Here is an 18786-nt window from a genome sequence, read left to right on the forward strand (position 1 = left end):
TTAAGTATGATGTTGGCTGTGGGTTTGTCATATATGGCCATTATTATGTTGAGGTACTTGCCCTCCATACCCATTTTGTTGAGAGTTTTTATTATGAATGGATGTTGAATTTTGTCTAGTGCTTTTTCAGCATCTATGGAAATGATCATGTGGTTTTTATCCTTCTTTTTGTTGATGTGGTGGATGATGTTGATGGATTTTTTAATGTTGTACCATCCTTGCATCCCTGAGATGATCCCACTTGGTGTATGATCCTCTTGATGTACTTTTAAATTCGATTTGCTAATATTTTGTTGAGTATTTTTGCATCTATGTACATCAGGGATATTGGTCTGTAGTTTTCATTTTTTGTGGTGTCTTTGTCTGGTTTTATTATTAGAGTGATGCTGGCTTCATAGAATGAGTTTCGAAGTATTACCTCCTCTTCTACTTTTTGGAAAACTTTAAGGAGAATGGATATTATGTCTTCTCTAAATGTCTGATAAATTTCAGTGGTGAATCCAACTGGCCTGGGGTTTTGTTCTTGGTTAATTTTTTGGTTACCGATTCAATTTCATCGCTGTTAATTGATCTGCTTAGATTTTCTGTTTCTTCCTTCGTCTGTCTTGGAAGGTTCTATTTTTCTAGAAAGTTGTCCATTTCTTCCAGGTTATCCAGTTTGTTAGCATGTAGATTTTCATGGTATTCTCTAATAATTCTTTGTATTTCTGTGGTGTCTGTTGTGATTTTTCCTTTCTCATTTCTCATTCTGTCTTTGTGTGTATATTCTATTTTTCTCTTAAGAAGTCTGGCTAGGGGTTTATCTATTTTGGTTTATTTTTTTTAAAGAACCAGCTCTTGGTTTCATTAATTTTTTTCTATTGTTTTGTTCTCAATTTTATTTATTTCTTCTCTTATCTTTATTATGTCCTTCCTTCTGCTGACTTTGGCCTCATTTGTTCTTCTTTTTCCAGTTTCAATAATTGTGAATTTAGACTATTCATTTGGGATTGTTCTTCCTTCTTTAAATAGGCCTAGATTGCTATATACTTTCCTCTTAGAACTGCCTTTACTGTGTCCCACAGAAGTTGGGACGTTGTGCTGTTGTTTTCATTTATCTCCATATATTGTTTGATCTCTGTTTTAATTTGGTCATTAATCCTTTGATTACTTAGCATGTTGTTAAGCCTGCATGTGTTTGTGAGCCTTTTTGTTTTATTTCTAGTCTTATACTTTGTGATCTGAGAAGTTGGTTGGTAGAATTTCAGTCTTTTTGAATTTACTGAGGCTCTTTCTGGGGCCTAGTATGTGATCTATTCTGGAAAATGTTCCATGTGCACTTGGGAAGAATGTGTATCCATGTGCACTTGAGAAGAATGCTGCTTTTGGGTGTAGACTTCTGTAGATGTCTGTTAGGTCCATTTGTTCTAGTGTGTTGTTCAGTGCCTCTGGGTCCTTACTTATTTTCTGTCTTGTAGATCTGTCCTTTGGAGTGGTGTGTTGAAGTCTCCTAAAATGAATGCATTGCATTCTGTTTCCTCCTTCAATTTTGTTAGTATTTGTTTCACATATTAGGTGCTGCTATGTTGAGTGCACGTATATATGAGTGCATATATATTTATAATGGTTATATCCTCTTGTTGGACCAACCCCTTTATCATTATGTAATGTCCTTCTTTATCTCTTGTTACTTTCTTTGTTTTGAAGTCTGTTTTGTCTGATAAAAGTACTGCAACATCTGCTTTTTTCTCCCTATTGTTTGCATGAAATATCTTTTTCCATCCCTTCCTTTTTAGTCTATCTATGTCTTTGGGTTTGACGTGAGTCTCTTTTAAGCAGCATATAGATGGGTGTTGCTTTTTTATCCATTCTATTACTCTGTGTCTTGATTGGTGCATTCAGTCCGTTTACATTTAGGTTGATTATCGATAGATATTTACTTATTGCCATTGCAGGCTTTGGATTCATGGTTACCAAAGGTTCAAGGGTAGATTCTTTACTATCTAACCATCTAACTTAACTCACTTATTATGCTATTATAAACACAGTCTGATGATTCTTTCTTTCTCTCTCTTCCTTTTCTTCCTCCTCCTGTCTTTATCTGTTAGGTATTTTTTTCTGTACTCTTTTGTTTTTCCCTTAACTGATTTTGTGGGTAGCTGATTTTATTTTGCATTTACTTAGTATGTGGTTGGTCTGCTTTCTTTGCTGTGATTTTATTTTCTCTGTTGACATCCATTTTAACCTTAGTAGCCCTTCCATTTACAGCAGTCTCTTTAAAATATACTGTAGATGTGGTTTGTGGGATCTAAGTTCCCTCAACTTTTCCTTATCTGGGAATTGTTTAATCCCTCCTTCAAATTTAAATGGTAGTCTTGCTGGATACAGTATTCTTGGTTTTGATGCAATTCTGTTTCATTGCATTAAATATATTATGCCATTCTCTTCTGGCTTGTAAGGTTTCTTTTGAGAAGTCTGATGATAGCCTGATGGGTTTTCCTTTGTAGGTGATCTTTTTTCTCTCTCTGGCTGCTTTTTTAATACTCTGACCTTGTCTTTGATCTTTGCCATTTTAATTATTATATATCTTGGTGTTGTCCTCATTGGGTCCCTTGTGTTGGGAGATCTGTGGACTTCCATGGTCGAAGAGAATATTTCCTTCCCCAGCTTGGGGAAGTTTTCAGCAATTACTTCTTCAAAGATACTTTCTCTCCCTTTTTCTCTCTCTTCTTCTTCTGGTACCCCTATAGTGTGAATATTGTTCCATTTGGATTGGTCACACAGTTCTCTTAATATTGTTTCATTTCTAGAGGTCCCTTTATCTCTCTCTGCCTCAGCTCCTCTGTATTCCTGTTCTCTGATTTCTATTCCATTAACAGTCTCTTCCACCTCATCCTGTCTGTTCTTAAATCCTCCCATTGTTTGTTTTATTTCTGTTATCTCCCTCTGGAATTCATCCCTTAGCTCTTGCATATTTCTCTGCAGGTCCATCAGCATGCTTATGACTTTTATTTTTAATTCTTTTTCAGGAAGATTGGTGATTTCGGTCTCACCATGTGCTTTCTCTGGTGTTTGAGGGATTTTGTACTGAACCAGGTTCTTCTGCCTTTTCATGGCAACAGAATTGATCGCCGGCAAGTGACGCTTGTGTCAGCTTGGAGAACAAAGTCCCTTCCTGCTTACCGGACACCTTGCCTGTCTCTGGTGCCTGTTACAGTCAGCCACACACAGTGAGCAGCCTCTGGGTAAATCCCCTGAGCTGCTGTGGGCGGCACATCCCTTGGGATGGCCTAGGGCACTGGTGGGCTCACAGGTGAGCAGTGCATGTTCACTGCAAGAATAAAGCCCCTTTGTGCCTTCCACATTCTGCATTGGTCTCCACTGTCTGTGCCAGGAAGCCACACACTGTGAACAGCCTCTAGATCTGTCCCAGTTAGCTGCATGCTGGGTGAAGACTTTGTATGGTTGCTGTGGGTGGGGTGCTCCCTGGCTGCTTCACAGCAGTGGTGGGTCGGCTGGTTTGCTTGCAGTGCTGGCAGAAGGGAGTGAACAGCAGGCTGCTTATCGCCATGAGGGGCTTCAGAGCTGTGTTGCCACCCAGGGGTTAGGGTGCCTGAGTGCCTTAAAGTTCCCAACCTGCTGTGCTGAGTGTGCCAGGATGATTTTGTCCACCTGTTAAACTCTTGTCCCTTTAAGACTTTTAAAGCACCCGCTTTTCTTTTGTCCCAGGGCAGCCAGCTGTGGGGACCTGTTCATAGTCTTTGTCTCGGATTATGCTTTTCCATTTCTCTGATATCCCGTACAGCATGCAATGTGTGTCTGTATCCCGGTGAAGATTACTAGGGCTGTTTATTTAGCAGTCCTGTGCTTCCATTCCCTCCTACTCTGATTCTTTTCTTCCCACCGGTGAGCTGGGTTCGGGGGAGTGCTTGGTTCCCACTGGGTCATGGCTTTCTATCTTACACTTTTCCATGAGATGTTGAGTTCTCGGAGATGTAGATGTAGCCTGGCTGTTGTACTGTATCTTCTGGTCTCTGTTATAGGAATAGTTGTATTTGCTGTATTTTCAAAACATGTATGGTTTTGGGAGGAGATTTCGCCACCCTACTCACACCGCCATCTTGAGAATTTATGTCGTATCTTCTTTATCCATTCATTTATCCATAGACATTTAGGTTGTTTCCATATCTTGGATATTGTAAATAATACTGCCGTGAATATCGGGGTGCATATGTCTTTTTGAATTAGTGTTTTGTAGTCTTTGGATCAATGCCACAAAGTGGAGTATTGAGGTCATATGGTAATTCTATTCTTAATTTTTTAAGGGCTCTCCATGCTTTTTTTATGAGGCTTCACCAGTTTATAAGGGTGCACCAATTTATAATCCCACCAACAGTATAAAAGGAAAGGTTCCCTTTTCTCCACATCCTCATCAGTATTTGTTACTATTTTTTTTTATCTTAGCCATTCTAGCAGCAATTAGGTCATATCTTACTGTGGTTTTAATTTGCATTTCCCTAATAATTAGTGATGTTGAGCATTTTTTCATGTGCCTGTTGGCCATCTCTATGTCATCTTGGGAGAAAAGTCCATTCAGATCCTCTCATTTTTTTAATTGAGTTGTTAGGGGTTTTTTGGTTGTTGAGTTGTATGAGTTCTTCCTATAATTTATTTTTGCTTATCTTTTACATCTCAGTGTTGTCATTTTATCCACTGTTGTGGTGACTCTATTCATTTGATTGTCAGGCCTCTTTCAAAGGGAATTACTCTATATATAGTTGTAAATTTGTTGTGTCTGTGGGAATGGGGGGAATTCAGTATCTTGCTATGTATGCCACCACCTTGAACATAACTCTCCCTCCACTACCAGCACTATGTTTTTAATAAAAATATTCTGTTGATGGATATTTGAGTTGGTTCCAGATTTGTACTGCTATGAGAAGTGCTATTGTGAACACTGTATCTTCATGCTGAAGTTCAGCTTTCAGTACTCAAGCAGATTTGAAACTGGCTATACCAATCTGCACTTCTGCCAGCAGTACATGAGAATTCCAGTTTGCCCACATTCTTGTCAACACTTATTGTTCTTGGTCTTTTTCATTTAGGCCATTCTGGTGAATTGGAAACGTGTTTTTTTTTTTAACACCCCCCCCTTGGCTCATGTCGTATTTCTTTTCATCTTATTCTGTTTAAAGGCTTTCCTGTACTTGACTTAGAATAACTTATTTACAGGCAAAATATACCTGGCTTCAACTAGATAGTAGATGATTTTTTTTTGTGCACTGTTAAGTAATGAGCATCCAAAGGTGGTTAAGATCTTTGTACCAGGTCAGCCTGAATTGATCATCCTATCTGAAGGACCTGATTTTCTGGCCTGTTAGCCAGACCTCCTCATTTATTCTATTTTGCAGGTAAAGTAACTGAGCCACTTCAGGAACTAGAGACCATCCCAGGTACTCTAGCCAGGCCTCATAGGAGAGCTGATTGTAATTTTCAACCTTTCCTCTCAAGTGAGGCCCTCTGTTAATTCTTTTACTCTTTCATTTACTAAGTAATTATTGAATGCATACTGCATAGCATTTACTGGGCTGGGCCTGTTGAGTTCAGTGGCAAACAACCTCCTATTCTAATGACATCCTCTCTCACTTTGCAGGTTATGGCTTTCAAATCACAGCCTATTTCCTCAAGAGAGGGATACACCTTCGCTGCTTTGCGGGCTCACAGAGTGCTGGTAAGAAACTGATCTCTTGGGTCATCAGGCATTTTGCACAATTAGCTTGCTCTAGAGGAACGAAGATTCTGACTTGCTTCATTGCCATTGTGAAATTGAAGTACTAATTAAGACTATTACTAAACATTTGTGATTTTTTTTTCAATTTTCACTGTTTACTGCCAGTCTGAGAAGAGTGAACTGGGCCACGCTAAGCTTCACTTGCCTGCTACTTCTCAGCACTTTCACTGGGCTTCCAGAACAATTCAGCAGGCAGTTAATTATGAATCACTTCGTCCTTGTCTGTGTGTACCAAGGCCCTGGGATATGGAACAAGTGTGTGCATGAGAAAATGCTTTCCCAGCCCTGGGCTGCCAGAGCCTTCCTAGGTGTGTGATGAGGCCAGCTTCCCCCTTCACTTCCCCAAGTCAGCATGTCCACTGAGGAAATGATGTCAAACATGTCTACCCAACAACAACAGTTAGATGCTAATGACAGCTCTCCAGATTGGTCCGAGCATTGGAAAGAAAACCTAGCTCAACTTTCTTGGATGATTTTTAGTATATAAGATAGGAAACCGGGACTTTAAAAATTAACTGTACAGAGGTTTGCTTTTGGAATTTTCAGTCATCTGTGCTTTTTAAATTGTCACTCAAATATAATATTCTCCTAATGGGGCCTTGCACGTTGTTCAATTCTTTCAGTAAAGCTGGTTAACCTTCTATCTGTTAAAGTACAGCCTTCCTGCCTCAGTAGCAGGGATATGTGTTTCCTAAATCTTTATTTAAATATTAGAAGAATACAAATCTCAGTTGTGACCTAAACAGAGCAAAGAAGTTGAAGGTACAGAAGTTGCCTTCTGTTTATACAGTAGTTGGCACCAAAATGTTCAAAATCTGCCATTCTAGCATTCTTACTGTTCAGAGGAAGAAACGGAAGGAAAAAGCAGGAATTATTTGATAGAACTGATCATTTTTAATTCTAACTAACTGATTTTCTAACCAATAATTTTGATCCATCAACAAGTTGTTTTTTTATGTTATGATTTTTTGGGGGGAGGGGAGACATAAATACAGAATTCTTTGGCTCAGTTTCCCCTTCCATAAAGCAGGAAGAGCAGACTACTTACCACTTACCTCTATCAGAAATTTTAAGAATTAAGGAATAAATAGTAAGTGCTTTGATTAGTTTGTTTTTCTGGCTTTTCAAAGTCCATCCTTAGTCACCTAGCAAGACATAACATCTATGAGGTGTCAAAATTTAAACCTATTCAGGTCTCCTGAAATGGGGGTTTCTACATGAGGAGGACTCATTGCAGGGGGACCAGAGTGACAGGTTAGGCCCCATCTTGAAGGGCTTTGAAGGTGTGCATGCCCTGTGGTGGGTGCTGAGAGCCGCAGTAGGGTTTAAGCAGGGAAGGTGGAGCTGGTCTTTCAGAACTGGCAGCCTACTTGCACTGAGTAGGATGAATTGACATAGGAAAGCGTGATCACCAAGGAGACCGCAGTGGTCCAGGGAAGAGGCAGGGAGGGAGCAGTTCATCGAACATGAACTCATTAGGCTTGGTGTGATCTAACCTAGCCAAGTGGTATAAGGTGCCGTGTTTAAGCTGTGTGTCTGCGTAATTGACACCTTCACACTCAGCTTGGGAATGCATCAGGTTGAGGGTTGTTATCCTCTCAGCTAGTGTCTCACATCGTCATTCGTTGTTGGAAATGTGCAGCATAGAGAAAAGGCTTCACTTATCTGATTCATAATATCCATCTTTAAAAAGTTGTTCATATCTAAGAGAAAAATAATCATACCCCCCCTATTAATACAAACACTGAAATAAGGGCAGGAGATGAAGACACATATCTTATGCATATATGCTTACTGTCGTAACATAAAAATCTGGGACCAAGCTTTTCTGTGTTCAGTTTTTTGAAGCATTTTGTAACTTGATTTTCATTTTGTACAGATCTCACTTTCTTTTAGAAAAATGGTTTTATTTCTGTTATAAATATGACACCTGTGTGTTATAAAAATATTCAAGCATTACAAGCAAGTATAAAGAAGGGAGGTAGAGACCTTCACACCCACCCAGAATGTAAAATGTTAACATCAACTAAACATCACTCCAGAAGCAGGTGAAGGAATGAATGGATAGATGGATAGACAGATGAGAGATACAGATGGCATCTACCATTTTATATTCCTTTAATTGAATGTTGAGAAGGCCAGGTCTGTGATTCACTCAGCCTTCCCCACCTGGAAGTCAGTGGTTTTGCCCTAAGAAGGTGTTGTAATAGATTACTGTGACTATGGTGTAGCCATATCATCTTTAGGTTTGCATATTTAACCATTTACTTAATACTTCAATCATGAATTCCTAATTAACGATGCTGCGGTGTTCATAGCCTGACTCTGAATCAGAGTTTGCCCTCCAGTTTAGGGACCTAAGATCAGTTGACCAAGGAGATGGTAAGTAAAGTAGTAAGAACATTGACGATTTTCATTTTCAGATTTTATCTCACGCTCTTCCTCTTCCCATGTGGGTCTGTACACTTGTTAGAAAACATTGATCCTGTTTACCAAATGTGAGTTCTGAACAGAAAACGGCAAACTAACACAAAGGAAAGGCAGAGAAGACCCTGCCTGGGGTTTCATGTGATACAATATAATGGTCCAGGGGCTCAGGTGTACCAATTTGCAGCCTCGCCTGCTCTCCCTAGAGCTTTGTCCTGCCCCGCCCTATTGATGCAAACACTGCAATGAGGGAAGCAGGGAGAGAGACACAAATATTATGCAAAAATGCCTATTGCTGTACCTTAAAAATCTGGGACCAAGCATTTATTTTCATAGTTTTTGAAGCCTTTAGTGACTTGATTTTCTTCATTTTGTACAGAACTTCGTGTATTCCCCGAAAGATTTGTGGTCTGTGTAAGTCAGCTTTCATTCAGTCGTGATCTCGTGGCAAGTCGGAATGAAGAACTGGTATGTACAAAAACATTCTATAAACGAATAAATCTGCTTAAATGATGAGTTATTGTAAAAATAGAAGAAAGAATTGTCTTATCATTAAACTATTGGGCATTCAGTGCATGTTTTAAGGGACCAAACCTGTCCTACCTATTTTACATGATAATATTGATTAGTTGATGTGTTTCTCCATTTGTTTTCTGAAGACCCCCTTGAAAATTTAGTTTCACCAACACTATCTTTTCCATGTGAATTTTGAGTAAGAAAACAGAACATCACAAAAACTGTGATAGTGCTTTATGACAGTATTTAAATGAAATAAAGCAAAGTCTTTAAATGAAATGAAGCAAAATCCACATGTTTCCACTGGAAGCTTTCACTGGGGTCAGTGGCTTTTGAATTTTATTCCATGGTGAATCACTGGCATTTTCATGAGAACCAGCACTTTTCCCCAGTGTGTTATTTCTTAGCTGATAGGGCTTATTTTTTCTCTTTCTCATGCAAAGTCTTGAGCACCATTGGGTCCTGTTTCTGTTTCATTTGAGTTCTCTGTTTAGACAAACAGGTACAGAAAACAGATTCATGAGGTTGCAGCATACAGCTTTGTCTTTTAAGCTTAACGGACATACTTGAGTCTCCTTGGTGTGCATGTGGGTGTGTATGTCTTGCTGCAGCCATAGTCCAATCTATCCGAATTTACCTCTGTACAAACATTTTTCATGTATTTCGACATATGACTTGAAACTTTCATGTAGAGGGTAAAAAATGGAGCAGACATTAAACCTGGACATGAAGTATGACATGATTATTATGCTTCTAAAAGTAATTTATGGGAATATTAGATTACCCCTTATGTTTATTCTTTTTTAGTCCATGAGACTTGAAAACTGGGCCACATGGTCTAACATCAGCTTCTTATCTCATCTTAAATAAATACACAGGAAAAGTGTTTTAGAGATTAGAAGGATGAATAGAGACCCAGGAAAAGTAAAAAGCAGAGAACTCATATTTAGATGCCATCTTTTGGATCAGATGAGCCCTTCAGAGAAGCTAGTGTAACCCTTATTTCTTCATCAATCAATAAAACTCTAGGTACACACAGTAAATGAAATAAATGAAGCAAATCTGGTGAATAGTATTAGAAGTTTATTCTTTGTAATATTTCTAGAATTTTGAGTTATCTTAGTAAATTAATAAATATAAAAGTAGTAATGGTGTTGGCAGACAACTGTAATATACTTAACTGATTGTCAGAGCAATGAAGAAATTGATCTATGATTTAAGAAAATAATAATTAACTGTACCAGAAATAATTATTGCTTTCAGATGGAGTATAGAAGAAACTAGATCTTGTATGTATGATATGTAATATTAATACTTAACATCTTAAATTATTAAGGGTGAATTAAAACATCTCAATGTAAATGAAATATTATCCTCCTTAGGGGCCCTGGTATTTATACAGATCTAAGTTTTCTATAGCTGTTGTCATATAAATCCTGTAATTCTGGAGGACATCCTAAATGTTAAGAATTTTCATTCTGACAAGTTCACTAGCCTGAACCTTTTACATCTGCCAGTTCATTTTTCTTATCTGCAGAATGTTCTGACATCTAGTGATAACGCTGTCAGAGTCACAGTTAGCCAAATTAGCTTACAAGAAAAATGCCAGTTACATCATGAGGATCATTCATTGTTTTGATTTGTCAGTCTCTGTCTCTTGAGCTGCTCTTCACATAAACTTTCCCAGGCACGCGCACCAGAGTCTCCTAGCCCCCAACACCACTGAACGGCTCACCTGTGCGCCTTCCCTCCCCCAGGCCTCCAGTCCAGCACCTCCTCATTTCCCCTGTTGTTCCCAGGAGCAATAACCTATCCAGGTCAGGCAAAGGGCTCTTCCCTACAATTGCTTGTCAGGCCTGCAGTGTGGTCCTTGCATCAGAAGTGCCTTGGCGCTTTTACCTCGGTGATCTTTGACCCTTGCAGAGTCTGCCTGGCTCGGCTATTTAAGAATCAATAAACCAACCTTCCCTCCCAGAATTACTTTCTGCCTGCGAGAAGGTATTCTTACTCCCCCTTCAACACTCCAGATGCCCAAAGCCAGGGATGACTGGCTCTCATGTGAAGATTCCTTGAACTTCCTTAAAGCTTTGAATTCTCCAATCAGTTTATACTGATGGTCACCAAAGGGCAGGATCCATGTCATTTCTTGTACTTATTCTCCAGGAACGTCTGACTTGGCGAGGCCTGGGAAATTGGCTTCATGAGGAGCTGTATTGGAGACACGTCCTTGGTAGTAAGCGTTATTTTCTTCACTCTCCCAAGGCCCCAGAAGTGACAGAGGGGGCAATGCCCTGAGCACAAGCCCAGGCACCTTGCTTGTGTGGGAGCCTGGGTAACAGATTCCTTTTCCTTTATCTTTTTGTTGTTCTTTTTGGATCCTCTGACTAAATAATAATTGGCAGGGAATCTGGGAGTGCCTATTCAGAATTGCTTTGCCAGGGGATTCTTTCAGCCTGTACACAAGGAAGCCAGCTGCACTTAGCTCCCAGTTCTTAAAGGTGGCTGCACAAAAGAACTGCTGTTCCAGATCAAGTAGGACAAAGGGAGTAATCGCCCTCCTTTGGAGGGCAGAGCTAGTGCGGCCATGCCACCCCCTACCCCCCAGCACCAGGGAGGTCTGTTACCCCACTGTCGGCATTTCTCTCGTCCAGCTGGAGACGCTGATGCAGGGAGATGCCCCGCGTTGCAGTTGCTGTGCACCAAGGACCCACGTGCCAGGGCTGTGGGAATTGCGATGTGTACTTTGGGAAGAAAGGGCATTATTATGAGATGAGTCACTGTATTTTTCTTACAACAGTTTCTCATAAGAAATCTCAAAGCTCTTGTAGTCTCAGTTTTTGACCTGTTGCTCGAAATGAAGCTGGGAAGTCTTTTTGAGAGTTTTTACCTTTAGTTTTGTTGGTTTTCTTCTCCACTCACATTCTTTTTCCTTAGAAATACAAAGAGCATAAAGTAAAATTTAACTGCATTCCATTATATTCCATTCCAACAATATTTTCTTTCATATTTACAAACCCAAGTCCCTGAATAGAAATTGTTTTCTTCCTCAGACATAGAGCCCTGTGACTTTAGGGAAATTCAAAATAATTTATTATTTTTATTATTTCTTCATTAAATTAAATTACCAATAACCACCAAAGTCATTACCTTATAAAGTAATAATTTTAATTGTGTAAATTACCAGAGAACTCTGTATATATCTGGGACATTTCAGGGACATTACCCAAAGCTATTATGTCATACCGCATTGGTGTTAACAGCCACTCGTACTCTCTGGAGACCCTTCCCATCTGTTCTTACCATCACATTTCAACATAATTTGGAGAGTGCTGGCTGTATGCAAGGAGCTCTGGTAGGCACTGGGGAACAAAGAAAAATAAGAAAGTGCCTTGCCTTCAAAGAGCTTACAGTTTGAGAAATCAAGGGCACTGAGAGTTACTCTGGTGACCTACAAATGTAACACAGGCACACCTTGGAGATACTGTGGCTGCAGTTCCAGACCACTGCAGTCAAATGAGTCAAATGAATTTTTTGGTTTCAGATGAAACTTTTGGCATATAAAAGTTATGCTAATGTAGTTTGTTATGTGTGCACAATAGCATTATGTCTGAAAAAACTGTACACACCTTCATTTAAAAATACTATGTGGCTAAAATATGCTAACCATCACCTCAGCTTTCAATAAGTCATAATCCTTTTGCTGGTGGAGGGGCTTGCTTCTGTGTTAATGGCTGCCGACTGATGAGGGTGATGATTATACTGAAGGTTGGAGTGACTGTGGCAATTTCTTGAAATAAGACAACAGTGAGGTTTGCCACGTCAGCTGCTTCTTCCTTTCACGAATAATTTCTCTGTACATGTGATGCTTTTTCGCAGCATTTTACCCACACTTCCTTAAAATCCTGGTGTCAGTCCTCCCAAATCCTGCTGTTGCTTTATCAACTTAGTTTATGTACTTTTCAAAATCCTTTGGTGGCATTTCAGCATCTTCACAACATCTCCACCAGAATAGATTTCATCTCAAGAAACTGTTTTCTTTGTTCATACCTCAGAAGCAACTCCTCATCCATTCAAGTTTCATCATGAGATGGCAGCCATTCAGTCACATCTTCAGGCTCCACTTCTCATTCTAGTTCTCTTCCTCTTTCCAACACATTTGCAGGTACTTCCTCCACAGAAGTCTTAAAATATCGCGTCCCGCCACCTAGGGCGACGGCAGGAGAACGATCACCAAAGGCCTGGTTCGTTAGGAATCTTTATTATGGGCGTCCGAGCATCCATCTAGCGAAAGGCAAAAGCAAAAAACAACCACAACCACTTCCTCCAGGGCAGCAGCTTATATAGCATATCCCAACCAATCAGCTGACTGATCACGTGCCAGGTTCAGTCTTATTGGAAACATGTGAAAAGCATGCTATGAGCACGAGCACGGAAATGGGGACAAGCCAATCATGGAGACTTCCTTATGCGCTGAGCTGTAGGGCCAGGAAGGGTGGTGTCTAGGAAGCAGGCGCCATCTTTAGGGCGTTGTCCAGCTAGAGTGGGGCTCAGCCTCGGCCGTAGGCTGGGCCCCCACATCTTCCCCTTTATTGTTTTATAACCAAAGGGCTGTTGGGATCATGCCTGTCTTAGGTCGTCCGGAGTCTGCGGCATTCTTACCCGTCCTCAGGCAACAGACAACTTAGGTCTGCGCCCTGTCTTAGGTTGATATGCGCAGCTCCCGATCTTATCCATCCTTGACTACTGATCCAGCATTTTAAGCCATACTCTAGGGGAGATGCCTTCCTCTAGCGCTGCCATGGCCTGCAACAGGACCTTCCGTTCTCCCCATTGCTGTTTTTGTATGGAACAGACTTTCCTCCCAAGCAGGAGGAGGCCCACAATTAGCAATATTCCTATGACACCTACACCTGACCAGGCTTTGGTGGCGTTTAACACAGCTTCAGCTATTTGAGTTACAGAGAGCATCTCTACCTTCTTGGAGCTAACATTCAAAATTTCTAACCGTAGCTGAGTGGTGAGCTCGTCAAGCTCACTGGACCAATTTGTGGTTAACATCTTGCCTAAGTGTCTGGACAAGTTGGCAGCTTTAGAATAATTATGAAAAAGAATACCAGTAATACACCCCCGTATAAGAATGGATGCAGCCCACAGACAAAACCTCCCCCAAGAGGTCCAATTGTTCTTGAAGAAGGTTCATGCGTTGGTTGACCAAGGCCATCCCATTCTTAAAATGGCCATTGATGACGTTCTGCGTTGTCATTGCTGAGGCAGTGGCCTGGGACAGACCATTCAGCGTCTCTGCCATAGGGATGGTGATAGTCAGCGCGGCAGTGGCTGCAGCTGCAGCTCGGCTCCGCCGTCGCCTGCTGTAGGATCCACAGCAGGAGCAGAAGCAGTGCGATCATCTTGTACCTCCGCTCCGGGGTTTTCCTCTCTGCGTATCAGACGTTCAGGCACCCAAACAGGGTTCTGCTGGTCCTGTGGAAAAACACAAACCGAGCCTTGGGTCCAGATTATCACTGGGTCCGGGCCTTTCCATGTTCCTTCCAACACATCCTTCCACAAAACTTTAGGCATGTGTTTTGGATTCGATTGTTGGCCGTGCCGCTCTGCTGCACTGCGGCCATTTTTGTCCAGTGTTAAAAAGTTTAAAATGAATAATATGATGTTTAATTTGTCTCTGGGGGATCTAAAGTCTTCTCCTATTCCCCCTTTTTGTTTATATAAGGCATTCTTGAGGGTGAGGTGGGTGCGTTCCACCATACCCTGACCCTGAGGGTTGTAGGGAATGCCGGTAGTATGTTTGATGTCTAGAGTTTTGACAAAGGTAAGGAATGGTTTGGATGAATACGCTGGCCCATTGTCCGTTTTCAGATGCTTGGGCTTTCCCCAGGCTGAAAATGCTTGCAAACAATGGGAAATGACATCCCGAGATTTCTCCCCCGTGTGGCAGGATGCAAAGATAACACCTGAGCAGGTGTCCACAGACACATGAACATATTTCATCCTGCCAAATTCAGGGATGTGAGTGACATCCATTTGCCAAATGTGGTTGGGAAGCAATCCTTTTGGGTTAACCCCTATGGGGGTAGGGGGAAGAAGCAATACACACCACTTGCAGCTGACCACTATGGCTCTCGCCTGTTCTTTAGTGATCTGGAACTTCAGGCAGAGGGTGGTGGCATTAGTGTGAAATTTCTTGTGAAATAGATTGGCCTTTTCCGCAGGGTCTGTTACCACAAACATAGTAGATTCCCTAGTCAGGGAATCTGCGCAATGGTTTCCCTTGGCGAGGGGCCCCGGAAGGGAGGTATGAGCTCTTATATCTCCAATGAAAAAGGGGTCTGAACAGTCCCAAATTATCTGCTGTAGGCATCTAAGAATATTTAAGACGGATGAGGAGGGGTTAATGTGACCTGCGCACTCTATTGCAGAGATGGCATTCACTACATACTGGCTGTCTGATAGAAGGTTAAAGGGTTCCTTTGGAAAGAGCTCAAATGCTTGCATCACTGCCAATAGTTCTGTCTATTGGGCCGAGGTAGTCGCGAACTTGAAGGTCCACGAGCCATCATCAGTGACTATGGCCCCAATGCCAGTTTTAGAACCATCAGTGAACAGTACTCTTACTTTAGGTATGGGTTTATGTCTGGTGTTTCTCGGGAAAACAACTGGGTTAGACAAGCAAAATTGTAGCCACGGATGCTTTGGGTAATGATTGTCAAAGGAGGCTTGAGAGACAGTGTGTACAATGGCCCATGTGTCACAACAAGAGGCAAGGCACTCTGTGTCGCTGAGTATGGAGTTATGATAGTAGAGGGCGCTATTCCAAAGGTTTTGACTGCCACCTTGATTCCCTTGAGGATTAAGTCCGCTATAGACTGTGGGTACCAAATCAACGTCTTTCCTGGTGAATGAGCTAAATACACCCACAGAAGGGGTCCCTCTTGCCAGAGCACACCTGTGGGGCTATGATTGCTGGGAAGCGTAATAAAGGAAAGAGGTTTCTGATAATTTATTCTATCCACTTGAGCAAGTTCTAAATGGGATTGGACGAGTTCCAATGCCCTTCTTGCCTGATCAGTGAGTGAGCGGGGTGATGTTAGATCTGGGTCACCTTTCAGTATAGCATAGAGAGGTCGAAGCTCTTCATCAGTAAGCTTTAGGTAGGGTCGCACCCAATTTCTATCACCAAGCAGTTTCTGGAAATCATTAAGGTTTTTTAGGTGATCTGTCCTTATAACTATTTTCAAGGGTCTGGCCAGGGTGCTTTCTAATCTCATTCCTAAATAACTCTTGGCACTAGTCTTCTGGATTTTTTCTGGGGCTATAGCCAGGCCCCATTTTTGGAAGTGCGACTGCAAGAAACAGAGACCTTGCTCTAGCTCCCTGCTGCTCTCATGACACAAAAGGATGTCATCCATATAATGATAGATGATCATGTTAGGAAACTTTCCTCTGACAACTGAAAAAGCCTTACTCACATATAGTTGACACATAGTGGGGCTATTGGCCATTCCCTGCGGTAATACTCTCCATTCATAGTGCTCATCTGGGCGGTCATGGTTAATGGCAGGTATGGTAAAGGCAAATTTGGCACAATCTTCAGGGTGAAGGGGGATAGAAAAGAAACAGTCCTTGATATCCACAACTATCGTTTCCCAATCCTTAGGCAGGGCCATGGGCAGTGGCAAACCCAGTTGTATTGAGCCCATAAGCACCATCTGCTTATTTACAGCTCTAAGGTCATGTAAAAGCCTCCACTTCCCTGTTTTCTTTCTTATCACAAAAATAGGTGTGTTCCAGGGGGAGGTAGAGGCCTGAATATGCTTGGCAGCAAGCTGCTCCTGTACTAAAGTGTGGGCTGCTTCCTTCTTCTCTTTAGTAAGGGGCCACTGAGGAACCCACACAGGATTCTCAGATCACCACTGAATCTTTATTTGCTGTTCTCCTTCAGTGGCCCCGAGGAAAAACCCAGCCTGGGCCCTCCAAATTGACTGGGCGTAATGTTAGACAAAGGAATGGGCTTTTCTCGACCCGACAAGTTCTTCCCAAGTCCACCTGTCCCGGCGTAGTCCTGTCTTTTCATAATGCAGTTAGACTGTTCGCTGTAGAAAGTTTCCATGGTCAATTTGAGATTCATTTGGGTTAGTACATCTCTTCCTCAGAGGGACACGGGTATGTTAGCACGAAGGGTTGAATTATCCCCTCGTGTCCTTCTTGGTCCATCCAAGACAGTGAAGCAGCGCTACATAGGGGCGCTTGGGCTATCCCGAGTCCTCTTAAGGTTTGTGCAGCTCGATTTAAAGGCCATTCATCTTCCTTTATGATACTACGGTCTGCTCCTGTGTCCAGCAATCCTGAGAAATGCCTACCTCTGATCTCTAAGGTGTGCATGGGCCTGGTTCCCAAATCCAATGTAAGACAAGCCAGTGGAGCCCCAGAAGACCCAAACCCTTGCTGTCCTCGAACAGCATTTTTATGAGCATACAAATCATGTTTGCTAGGAAGCATAAGAATTTGAGCAATGCGACATCCTGGGCTAATAGCCATGATTCCTCATGGGGAGGAGACCATAATTTTAACTATTCCTTCATAGTCTGGATCTGTAACTCCTGGGTGAACTATTAACCCTGCTTTAGTAGTGGAGCTCTGGCCCAATAAGAGACCCACTACTCCTTTTGCCAAAGGTCCCTTAAAACCTGACTCTACAACTTGAACTCCCATCTCGGGAGTCAATACGAGTCTGGTGGCAGCACAGATGTCCACTCCTGCGCTTCCTGCTGTTGCTCTCCGTGATCCCTCGGTGCTGGGTGAACTCCCTGATCTGTCAAAGGGTGGTGAGTTCTGGGTATTTGTTGAATCACCCCATACATTTGCAGGCCCTGAGGTGGAGGGCCCCTCCTCCCGTTTTTTGGCTTTTGAGGGGGCAGCGGTCGGCCTTCCACATCCACCACTGACTGACCTACACTCACTGGCCCAGTGATTTCCTTTTCTACATCTCGGGCATAAGCTTGGTTTGGGCCTGCTAGCAGGTTCATTGGCTTCCTTCAACTTGGGACAATCTCTTTTCAAATGACCCATTTGTTTGCAGTAGAAACAGGCCCCAGGAGGGGTTGACCTGCCACGAGCATCTCTCAATCCCTGAGGTATGGCTGCGGCCATAACCTGTCCTTGCACCACGCTGTCATTAATGTCCCTACAAACCTTAATATAAGTACTCAGATCTTTGTTCTTCCAGGGTCTTATGGCCTCCCTACACCATTTGTTGGCCTGCTCATAGGCCAGCTGCTTCACAAGGGGCATAGCAGTATCATCATCACCAAATATGTGACTGGCTGTTTGCATCAGTCTGGCTAGAAAGTCTGCATATGGCTCATTAAATCCTTGCAACACCTTTGACAGCTGACCCTGTAGGTCACCTGTGCCTTGCAGCGTCTTCTAGGCCCTCACTGCTGCCACGGCTATTTGCATATATACCACTGGGGGGAATCCTACCTGATTCTGTTGACCCAAATATGGACCCGTGCCCATCAACATGTCTAAGTTCCATTGATGATTACCTGCTGCGGCATTACGCCGAGCCGTGTCCTGTGAAAATTCTTGCCAGGCTGTCTTAAATGTCAGGTACTGACCTCCAGAGAGGGCTGCTGTTGCTACATTGGCCCAATCATCCGGTGTCAGATTAAGAGAAGCTACTGACTCCATTAAAGAAACAGTGAAAGCTGCCTGGGGGCCATATGTTGTGGATGCTTCCTTCAGACTTTTAATGACCTTGAAATCTAGGGCTTGATGATACCTCTGTTGTGTATTAGGGTCTTCAAATACAGGGAAAGTGGCACTTCCTTGTTCTCTCAGCCACTCCCTCCACCCGCCTCTTTCTAGTCCTTGATTGCAATCACACGTACGACGACAGGGCTGTACGTGATACGGGGGTGGTTCTGCAAATGAAGCCGGAGGAAGAGGAGGGCTGACGGCACCATTTTCAAGGACGGTTTCAGGGTTGTTGAGAGGGGGGTGTCCTCCGACTCCTCTTCCTCTTTCTGTTGCCTCAGCTGCGTTAGGGAGGG

General features: G+C 42.3%; 1 protein-coding gene across 1 annotated transcript in view; it reads left to right on the forward strand.

Annotated features, from left to right (window-relative positions):
- SLX4IP (SLX4 interacting protein) overlaps nt 1-18786 on the forward strand; it is a 215876-nt gene that overhangs the window by 177503 nt on the left and 19587 nt on the right. Inside the window, 2 exon segments of the mRNA XM_073236941.1 lie at nt 5633-5710; nt 8577-8669. Coding sequence (XP_073093042.1) covers nt 5633-5710; nt 8577-8669 — 171 coding nt within the window.

This window comes from Manis javanica, chromosome 5 (assembly GCF_040802235.1).
Source record: "Manis javanica isolate MJ-LG chromosome 5, MJ_LKY, whole genome shotgun sequence".
Classification (NCBI taxonomy): domain Eukaryota; kingdom Metazoa; phylum Chordata; class Mammalia; order Pholidota; family Manidae; genus Manis; species Manis javanica.